The 11,612-nt window shown below is 36.2% G+C and overlaps 1 protein-coding gene across 6 annotated transcripts in view; it reads right to left on the bottom strand.

The window, feature by feature from the left end:
* Positions 1–51: 51 nt before the first annotated feature.
* The window catches only part of ANKRD17 (ankyrin repeat domain 17), a 191,908-nt gene continuing 180,347 nt past the window's right edge, over positions 52–11,612 (bottom strand). For all 6 annotated transcript variants that reach the window (XM_064285707.1, XM_064285708.1, XM_064285713.1 and 3 more), the window contains 4 exons: positions 3,450–3,698; positions 2,739–2,917; positions 2,171–2,335; positions 52–1,454 (listed from right to left, as the gene is read on the bottom strand). In XM_064285707.1, the coding sequence (XP_064141777.1) occupies positions 1,395–1,454; positions 2,171–2,335; positions 2,739–2,917; positions 3,450–3,698 (653 nt within the window). In that variant the 3' untranslated portion in view covers positions 52–1,394. The remainder of the gene's footprint in view (positions 1,455–2,170; positions 2,336–2,738; positions 2,918–3,449; positions 3,699–11,612) is intronic.

The raw sequence follows: 11,612 nt of genomic DNA, 5'->3' as shown, positions 1-11,612 counted from the left end.
CTTTTACATTTCAACCTTATTATTTTTTCATATGAGACAGGATAGGACACATTCTTCTTGGATACATTACTGTTTATTGTTTCAAGTGGATGGAATATATAAATCTCACTGAGTAGTTTAGTGTGGCCCTGTACCTTATATAAACAGGTTAAATGGAGACTTTGTATTATCATCATGTATTCATGTATCTATAATACATTGTCTTAATGCCAAATGCAAAATTTCTTTTATTTGCCTGGGTTAGCTGCTGATCCTTTTCACTGATAATATACACGTGTGGAGAACAAGAAGTCTCTAAGATTGGAGATAAAAGAAACTTAGATACTTTCTACTAAGTTACTAAAAACTGGAATTTTTATGCTGACCTGATTCCTGGAAAGCCAATGTTAAGAATCAATATTATCCAATATAAAATGTTACACTGAATTATTTAATAATAAACAACCTATTAAGAGTTTCTGTATTACTGGGAACCAGAAGTGGCTTTGGAAACTTTCAAAGTCTAAACATTTTAAGGTTAACAATGAAGGTGCTCTCTCTCTCTCTGTGTAGCAGCCATTATAGTGGAAATGTTTACAGAATTGTTTCACTGTCAGCAAGAGAATTTTACTGGTATTAGTGGTAATAGTGAAGAGAGAAAAAGCTGAAGAGAGAAGTGTGTATGATGTTTAAAGTATGAAAAGGTAATAAGACATGGAAAAGTGGGAAATTCCTTCTATGTGTGCCTTGCTAAAAAAAAAAAAAAAAACCCAAAAGAGAACAAGTTGGGTATTTTAGAAACCAACATAGGGAAACACCCACTGATAATGCCCATGTTTTTTTACTTTATCCTTAAATTACACAAGTAGAAAAGTTATGCTTATTAATAGTTTAATGTATGAAGGAAACATCCAGATTTCTGAATATGAAGGTACATATCTCACATTAATTTAAGTCTACAGAAAGTAGAGCCTCTATACTGACATATTGAAATTTACTTTCTGCTTAGCCTCTTCTGTTATGTAAACAATTGTACATTTATTTGCCATTCTAAAACTTCAGGATCAAGTTTACATAATTTTGCTAAATTTCCGTGTTTGCTCAGAAGCAGTTTACAGTACTAAAACCAACCAGCCAAAGAACAGCTTCAACAGAAAGTTATGTCCAAAGGGGAAGAGGGAAAGAAAAAAAGAAAAATGATAAGAAAAATGCTAACTAAGGTAAAACGGATGATGATGGGGAATGGGCAGTCACAAATGTTCACAGAAAATAGGTCAGTTAGTAAGTTCTTCTGCAAAAAGCCTACACACTTCAGTCAAGCACATCAGTAGAATGATTTGGGAGCATAAATTTTTTTCGGCCACTTGTGATTTCCTCTGAATGAAAAGGATCTGCAGGCTACAAGCTGATCTTCGTCAGCCAAGCTGGTTCATATGCACACTATTCATGTGAGGTGCCCAGGGTCCAGTCCACACCTATGAATACAGAGTGTACATTTTATCAAATATGCGTTACACATATATTTGATTAAAATACAACTTTTAAAAACTAACAAGTGCTCTAGTCTTTATGGACTAAAATAGCTAAACCTCATTAAATTCACAATATACTAGGAAATAATGAGAAAAACAATGATAAAACTACTTTTTATCTACATCTCTTCTCCTCATATACCTCAAACAGGATCTGATTTGCCACCACCCCTCTTTTTTTTTAATTATTACCCAAGTACATACAGATTTATGGTTATAGAAAAACAATGAGTCAGGGGTATTAAACATATGCTAAAATAACCATGTTAGTGAATTTTCAGAGTTAATTATATATACTGTTTTGGTATTAAAAATACTCTTAGTAAATAACCTCTAGATGGCCCTTTTTACACCACAACTGAATTCTGATGTATAGACTGTATTATATAATAATCACTTCACAACTTAAAACCTTTTACTTACCATCCACTACCCAAATAAATATATAAAACTTTTCATAATTTTGGCTCCAAACCATTTCTTTGCTATCATTTTTCACACCCATATAGCTGTATTTTAACTGTATTAAATTTCTCTCTATTTCCTCAACTTTTGATACTCACCATACTTTCTCACTACCATGATTTACCTGTATCCTATTTGTTATGCCATTTCAAAGAACACCTAACAAATATTTGTCAACTGAATGACAGCCTTACCGTTTGAGGGCCGTTATTTTCCGTGGAGCTGGAAACCATCTTGATCAGTGAGTTCCAAGAGGGGTCTGCAGCATGAGGGCCGTTAAATATGGGTCCTCCAGCACCATCAGGGATTGGTGCTACTGGAGGAATCATTGCATTCCCATACACAGAAAAAGGCATACCCTTAAAAGGAAAAACAAAGATTACACACATTCATGTCAGTGTTGACTTAAACTAATATAACTGATAGCCATAAAATTGATTTTTGAACCTTCACCTCATTTTGGAAAAGTATGTTATCTGAAGAATGTAAAAATTATTTTCCATTATTTGATGTCTTCTAACATTAGGTTATAAATGAGCCTACTATATCCAAATTACTTGGTCAAAAAACTCTTAAATACTGGGCCTAAGTCAGGATTTGTAAATAGTTGTAAACATTTATATTAGTGAGATTTTGGCCTGTTACTGCATTCCTAAGCCTCAGCATCATTTCAGATATGCTTTTCCACTTAGAAGTCAAAGAAAACTAAGAATAAGGAAAACATTGAGAAATAATGAAAATGGCTATTTAAAGCAACATTACCCCAACTTTAGGGAAGTCCATGTATCCTGCAGGAACATGCTGATGGAATGTACCAGAAGGAGTTACAATTCCTGTACTATCTCGCTCCATTGCTTGATGCTGTGAAAACACTCCTGGATCAGACATTGGCCTGTGAATCATAGGGTTTCCCATCGCGGGATTACACCAGTCTACTTTGTCTGAGGGAAAACAAAGAGGCAGAAAAAAAAAAGTCAGTGATAATTAAAATCAAAGGAGAGCAAATAACACATTTTATATGATATATTCCTATCTAATATTTTCCACACTGAATTGTGAATTCTTTGAAAATAATGACCCACTTTTATATATTTATTGCAGTATTTTTATGTTTATGGGTATACAGTAGCCTAATAAAGTAGCCTAAATATCTGTCATTAAAAAACAAAAGAAGAAAAGCTAAGATAAAAGCTAAAGAGACTCAAAGGAAATATTAACATCTCTTTAATATGACAAATAAAGAAAACATGTTTATTTTAGACTATTTTCAGAAAACAAAGATAAATAAATTCAATGGAAGATCAATGGAAATAAAATTTCCAGAACTCCTAAATAAAAGTGATGAAATAGTCAAAACAAGGAGATATGAGTACAAATTTTTATAAAGTGACTATGAAAGTTAAATAATGTTTACAATATTATATAGTTAAATGAATAAACTCAATTTCTAGAAAGTAGAATAAAATACCATACCTTGATTGCCACCAATCCCTTCAAAGGACCAGATGCCACTATGCCCTACTGATGTGGACAAATTACTCCCAATAACAGATGGAGCTGAAGTTCCAGTTTGCCTGATACGAGCAGAACGTTCAGTCCCAATAGGGACTGGAACTTTCCTGTCCTGAGAGACGTTGCTGGGCTTTTCTGACCCTAATGGTACTTGTGATGGGGCAGGAGATGGTGCACGTACTCCAGAGGATACAGACTGTGCAGGGGAATCTGGAGAAAAGACATTCGAAATGGTATACATGTCATCTACAAAGGATGTAATTTTGTAAATATAAATCTTAAGTTTTGAGGACAACTTAAATACGCATTCTCTGAGGGAAAATGAAATGTAAGGATAATGTTTAAGAAGTATTAAATGAAATACAAAAATGAAAATAATAATGCGCATTAAAATTTGATTAAAACTTCATGATCTCACAGTCACTTTTTAATTTGGCTCACAATTTTTCCATTTAGTTAGTTACATGATAATAGGATGTGAAAATGTCAATAGTGCAAAAGCAGTCAATTATACATGGAATTATAAGGAGCCCTGGTGGCTCAATGGTTAAGTGCTTGGCTGTTAACTGAAAGGTTGGCAGATCAAACTCACCAACTGCTCTGAGGGAAAACAGACCTTGCAATCTGCCTCTGAAAAATTATAGCCTGTAAAACCCTATGAGACAGTTCTACTCTGTCCTTTGTTGCTATTAGCTGGAATCAACTCGATGGCACAAAACAACAAAAACATGTAATTAAACTAATTTATATTTAAATGAATTAACCTATGACACTAACAGAGTAAAATCTAGCAACATGCAAGGAAAAGGCGATCTTTAAAAAAAAAAAAATAGAAACAGAGGAAAATTACTGCCTTTATTGGCAATTCTCAAACTTTATTCCTAGGGAACACTTGCTCTTTGGCATATTGAGATGAAAAGACAACGATTCAATTGTCTAATACATTTAGAAAACCGAGGTTAAAAAAAAAATGTTTAAGTCAGGACTTGACAGAACCTTTACTATACTCATGAATACCAAGAGGAGGTATGCCTCATTGCCTAACATTTATTAGTTGTATCTTGTGGGTATTCCATAAGTTTTTCACACACTTTAAAAAATGACAACATAAGCTTTACTTGTCAAAACAAGGTCGGTTCTGAATACAGTCAATCTGGGAGTATTCGTTAGTGATAAATTATTTTACATACTATTAAAAAGAACAAAAAAATCTCAAAATCATATTTCAAAGTTAAAACATCAAGCACATTTAAATTTAAATAAGGTGTAAATGGTGGAGGAGCTTAAAGATTAAAATTCATTATTACCCGAAGATCCACCATCTATTCGTAACTACCTGATTGTATGACCTAAAAACTAATATATTTCCATTTACCTATACATACATCTAACTTTCCTATATGTATTTATTTGTGTGTGCATGTGTGTGTGTATGTATGTATGTACGAGTGTGTTCACATGCACACATACCCAAAGGGGTTTAGGTATCTAATAAATTTGCAAAATCTGTCTGTCTATCCATCAATCTATCCACTCACACATACAATATAAAAGCACAGTGAATGTATCTCCCAAGATACTTTTTAGAGAATTTAGAAGACAAAAACAGTTATACTATTAGCCATAAAACATTTTTATAAAGACTTTTCATATGTATTTTTAGAGTCATACAGAGCTAGAAAGTACTATGGAGATCAACCCCATCTTACTAATGTTCTCAGCAGTCTGTTTTGGTTAAATTGATAGCACTACCTCTCACTGAGTTGTAGTGACTATTAACTATAAAAGATAAATATGAATTGTACCTTATAAATGGTAATTACTATATAGACTAATATTATTGGGGTACAAAAAGATGAAACATATGGGTTTGATGGAGCCCTGGTGGTGCAGTGGTTAAGAGGTTGGCTGCTAACCAAAAGGTTGGCAGTTTGAATCCACCAGCCACTCTCTGGAAGCCCTATGGGGCAGTTCTACTCTGTCCTACAGGGTTGCTACGAGCTGGAATTGACTTGAAGGCAACAGGTTTTGTTTTTATGGTCTTCTTATTTGTAAAAGTAACCAAGAAAAAGTATTCCCCTTGTCATGGATTGAATTGTGTCCCCCGCCCCCCAAAATATGTGTCAACTTGGTTAGGCCATGATTCCCAGTATTGTGGTTGTCCTCCATTTTGTAATTGTAATTTTATGTCAAGAGGATTACGGTAGGATTGTACCACCACCTTTACTCAGGTCACCTCTCTGATCCAGTCTAAATGGAGTTTCCCTGGGGTGTGGCCTGCACTACCTTTTATCTCTTAAGAGATAAAAGGAATCGGAAACAAGCAGAGAGTTGGGGACCTCATACCACCAAAAAAGCAACACCAGAAGCAGAGCGCATCCTTTGGGCCTAGGGTCCCTGCGCCTGAGAAGCTCCACGATCATGGGAAGACTGAGGACAAGGACCTTCTTCCAGAGCCAACAGAGAGAGAAAGCCTTCCCCTGGAGTCGACACCCTGAATTTGGACTTGTAACCTACTAGACTGTGAGAAAACAAATTCTCTTTGTTAAAGCCATCCACTTGTGTTATTTCTATTATGGCAGCACTAGGTGACTAAGATACCCCTCTAGTGAAAAATCAAAATATATCTCCTGTGGTCATGGATCCATTAACATTACTGACATTTAAAAAAAAAAAGAAAAAGAGCCTGAAACGTGTCTTAAAGGCAATTATAAATATTTTTTTAATTCATGAAATTTTTACCTTAAAATTATACTGGTGTAAGAGGGGGTTCTGGGAAGATAGAGGTGACATTAGCATAGGTTTTGATTCTTTCCAAACTCCCCGCCCCAATAAAAACAAAGCACTAAATTAGCAAAACTAAAACCCATGGATGACACCTATAACAAAACTAACAGACAAGGTACCTAAATTAATCCAAAAGTACAAGTGAATGGGGACAAATCACCAAAAGTTGTAAGATTCATGTGGTATAGCATCTGTGTGGAATAATCAACAGAGAATTTTCTAGACCTAAGAACAGAAGAACCTCAAAAGAGTCTAATGTAAAGTGAGACAGGCCAATCTGAGAACAGCAAGTGCAACTGGGAGGGTTTTGCCTCATGAATAATTATAATGGTAACTCAGTAAGATCCGAAGGTGTTGGAGCGGCCTGGACCCTATGAACTCTGGCAACTAACCTGCTGAAGCCTCCTTCCAGAACAAAGCCCCACACTGATTAAGAAACTGCTGGGAACAGATTCTAAATTGAGCAGGAAAGGGACAACAGAAGCAAAGCGAAAAGACCACCAAGTCGAAAGTGGGGCAGGGTCGGGGGAGGGGAGTTTAAGGACAACAAATTTAATAAAGTACAAGGCCATATTTTCATACACTTTCCAAAAACAACAAAACAATTCTAGAACCTTTAAAGAAGATATCCTGACCTAGCCATGCTTTCTAAAAGTGCAGAAAAGCATATTTCACTTAAAAACGCAGAACAGAATAGAATTGTAGTCTAATTCCATACAAAGCTCTTACATAAAATTTAAAAAGAAATATGGACCCATAGCATCTCTGTAGACAATAAAAGCACATCAGAAAGCTATAACTTAATACTCCAAAAGCACACCAGAAAACTATAACCTAATATACCAAAATGAGCTAATGAAAATATTTTTCTCAGCTCTATTTTCTTTAATTGCGGGGGGGGGGGGGAGGGAAGGCAAAACCTAATTCAGATCCATGTTATTTTAAAATATGCCATCTTAGCTACTAGAGAAGGTAAAGGTTTTAGAAGATGGGACAGAAGCAAGTTTTGTGGTGCCAGGAGCTTTTTTAACTTTGGGAACCTTTTTTTAGATAAAGAATTCAAAATTACAAACGCAGAATAGGTACAGGACCTTGGAAGGAACTTGTCTTAGTTATCCACAACTGCTGTAATGCAAATACCACAAGTAGTTGGCTTTAACAAAGAGAAATTTATTCTCTCACACTCCAGTAGACTCCACGTCCAAATTTAGGGCATCAGCTCCAGGGGAAGCCTTTCTCTTTGTCGGCTCTGGAGGAAGGTCCTTTTTTCATCAATCTTCCCTTGGTCTCGGAGTTTCTCAGAGCAGGGACCCCAGGTCCAAAGGATGTACTCTGTTTTTGGTGCTGCTTTCTTGGTGGTATGAGGTCCCCGTCTCTCTGCTCACTTCTCTCTCTTATATCTCAAAAGAGATTGGCTCAAAATACAATCAAATCTTGTAGATTGAGTCCTGCCTCATTAACATAACTGCTGCCTATCCCACCTCATTAACTTTATAGAGGTAGGATTGACAACACATAGCAAAGTCACATCAGGTGACAAAATGGTAGACAATCACACAGTACTGGGAATCAAGGCCTAGCCAAATTGATACATATATTTTGGGGGGATACAACTCAATCCATGACAGGGCCAAGCAAATGAGGTGTCCTAAAGTTTAAGCTTCATTACCTTAATAGTCAATTCACCCCAGTTTAGAAACGACAACAGAGTCCTCACAATCGACCCAAAGGCAATGAGTTTCTACTCATGCCTTGGTTTAATGTTTATTAAACTACAGTGGATTCAAGAGATAAATGTGGTTGGTCATGACTGGCATAAAACTTTTTTAAAGGTTAAATAAAATAGAAAATACCAATGTGAACCAGGCAACGTGAGGGTATTGTTATATAAACGTTCTTTCCAGCTGCATGCATGCGCGCATGTGCACACACACCCATACACCCACAGACACATACACACAGTCTGCATCCTGGTCACAATGTGAAATGTTATTTCTCACTGAAGGTCATAGTCAAAAACTTCAAAAGCCAACATATTAGCTTCTCCCTTTCAAAACTGCAATGCTGCTTTTTCTTTCTTTTTTTTTTTTTTAAACTGTTTTTGATCCCACAACAGTTTTGTAACACTGAATGTCACAATGGCCCACTGGCAAAATTTGCCAAGGACTGAAACTTACAAACCAGAGTGATCATAGGTCAGTGTTGAGTCATCAGTGTACATACTGGCTGGGTGTTGGTAGGGCAGACTCCAGCAGTTTGAATGGGATAAGGGCTCAGGGGAAGGTATTGATCTCTGCTGGTCCTTCATGTAGAGGGCTCTTGAGCACCACTGTTCTGTAACTCTGGGGCCTCAAGAGAGGATACTTTTTCTTTCTTTCATTTTTTTTAAAGGAAAGACCCTGTGTCCCCCATATTCCAACTTAATTCCCTAAGGTCTTAATGTCTGATGTCCTGATATCCCAGCGTGGTGGTGAAAGGAGCAAGGGGTGGAATACATGAGAAATGTGATAAAACCTAATTCAAGTACCTAAAATCTGCTAAATATATTGTGAAAAATAAGTCATACTTCTGCTGTTAGTTCCACAACAGCACTCAGAATGGCAACTTTTAAGAAAAAGTATCAAGATAAATACTGAAAATAGAATTAAAAAGGAGTACCATAAACAAATATACAAAATTACACTCATGTGGACAGAGATCACCTGTCCCTCTAAAGTGTCAGAAGCCAGACAATTCAAACTAAATTATTAAAAAGCAACAGTATTAAGACTTATACTACATGAAGAAAATGCAAACCAGATAAAAACACACTGTTAGAGATCAAACCTTGAGAGTCTTGCCTAAATCAATCATTATAAAGACTGCAAGATGATGACTTTCCAACTAGTATTCCTTCTACATTTATTAGTTGTCATTATACTGTAAGGAAAAGCATTCCTTTCTCCTGTATTAACTTATTTTATTTTTTATTATTATGGGCTTATGGATTCTAGTTTTATCCAATGGGCTATAATCCCTATTATTATTCATTTTGATAGTCAAATTGTCCTGGATTTGGCCAGCAGGGGACCCATTAGGCTGCCTCCTGTGCCCTTCGGACATGCCCCCATCATTTTGACACTTAACTTTGAGCAGCTTAAGACTTCGCACACTCCCCTTATACTTCCCCTGCCCCAGCTCTGGATTCAGCCATTTCTCTACGTGGTTCCTTTTAGTGAGCAAAAATATTTACAGACTGAATCTGGGCATTGGATGTGGACTTGCTGCTACTGGGGATTCACTGCCTCCAGGCCCTTTCAATGAACAGAGCTGGGAGGAAAACATAGCTGGCTCAATTCGATGTATACGTAGTTTAGTATACGTAGTTTAAAAACCATGAGTTCACACTGACCCTCTAATTCCAACCAATTCTGCCTTGTTTTACCCCACTGCACATTTCATTCTTCTCTCACACAGAGAACCCTGGGATCTCAAAATCATTAATATACTTATTCATTTAATCAAACCTATAATACCTTAAATAGTTGTAGAGTTGCTCATCAGTAACATTATGAGAAACAAATCTAAGCAGAGTTGAAGAACTGTCTGAAGTCTATTTGTCCTTGGACCAAGGGTGTACAAAGTACTGTTCTCAAGTGTTTTTGGATTGTTTCTTTTACTTTTAGTATGTTTATATTATTCATGTGAAATACAAATAGGTTCATTTGTTTCTATTTTTTAGTGTCAATTTTAGTTTTTTCCTTCATCTATGTTGATTTTTTTTTAATTTGTAAACATTAATATGGTTACAAAAGTAAAACTACGTAAAAATTTATACTCAGAGAATCTGTACTTTTTCTCTGTTTCCTCACACTCTGTGCCTAAAAGTTTGATGAGGAACAAGATCTTTACACAGTATCAAAGTAACTCCTTAGAGATTACAAAGGGGGAAATTACAGAAATCTGGGGTATACAATCTTAACCAAGTAATCAAAGTTAATAGCACCAATAATGGTACAAACTGATATTATATGCCTTCTAACATAATTTACTGAGAAAGATAAGACAGTGATTAGACAATATTCTTGTCAAAAGTACCCCCCAAAAATTTAATCATGAAGAAGTATCGGAAAAGAAAAACAAATTAAAGCAGCATTCTATCAAACAACTGACTATACTCTTAAAAAAAATTTTTTTTATGATGACAAGGTAATATTGAAGGAATTCTTCCAGGTTTATTTGAGACTAAAAAGACACAGGAATTAAATGCAAACTGTGATCCTAATTTGAATCTTAGATGAGGAGAAATGAAGGTATTACTGGGACAACTATGTGAATATGGACTGTATATTAGATAATATTGTATCGATGCTAAACTTGCTGAATTTGGTAAATGTCATAGTTGTATAAGAGGATGTTCTCGCCCATAGGAAATAAAATCTGAAGCATTTCTGATAAAAGAATTTAGTGTCTCCAACTTAATTTCAAATACTTTAGAAAAAATAATTTTACACACACATACACAGGCACACTGAAGGCAAGGGAATGGGGCAACATGTTAACAATTGTTCAATCTGGGAAAAATTTACAAGAGTTCTTTGTGCTATTCTTGCAAATTTAAAACTAAAAAAAAAAAGACCTGAGAGAAATAATCGAATGCAACATGTAAACCTTGACTAGATCCTGAATCAAGGGGGAGAAACAGTTACAAAAGATGTTTTGAGACAACTAGGCTTATGCGAACACGGACTGCATGCCCAATGATGGTATTATGGATTGAACTGTGTCCCCCCAAAATGTGTGTTAACTTGGCTAGGCCATGATTCCCAACACTGCATCGATGTCCACCATTTTGTCACCTGATGTAATTACCTATACGTTGTAAATCCTAACCTCTATGGTATTAATGAGGCAGGGTTAGAGGCAGTTATGTTAATGAGGAAGGACCCACTCTACAAGATTAGGTTGTATCTCGAGTCAGTCTCTTTTGAGATATAAAACAGAGAATTGAGCACAGGAGAGGAAACTCATATCACCAAGAGAGAAGAACCGGGAGTGGAGTGTGTCCTTTGGACCCGGGGTCCCTGCGCTGAGAAGCTCTGAGACCAAGGGAAGATTGATGACAAGGGCCTTCCTCCAGAACTGACAGAGAGAGAAAGGCTTCCCCAGGAGCTAAAACAAAAAAAAAACAAATCCAGTGCCGTCAAGTCTATTCCGACTCATAGTAACCCTGGTGGCGTAGTGGTCAAGCACTACAGCTGCTAACCAAAGGGTCAGCAGTTCGAATCCGCCACGCACTCCTTGGAAACTATGGGGCAGTTCTACTCTGTCCTATAGGGTTGCTGGGAGTCGCTATGA

The sequence above is a fragment of the Loxodonta africana genome, chromosome 5, assembly GCF_030014295.1.
Source record: "Loxodonta africana isolate mLoxAfr1 chromosome 5, mLoxAfr1.hap2, whole genome shotgun sequence".
Taxonomy (NCBI): domain Eukaryota; kingdom Metazoa; phylum Chordata; class Mammalia; order Proboscidea; family Elephantidae; genus Loxodonta; species Loxodonta africana.
The sequence above is the reverse complement of the archived record's forward strand: the minus strand, read 5'-3'. Positions and strand labels throughout refer to the sequence as shown.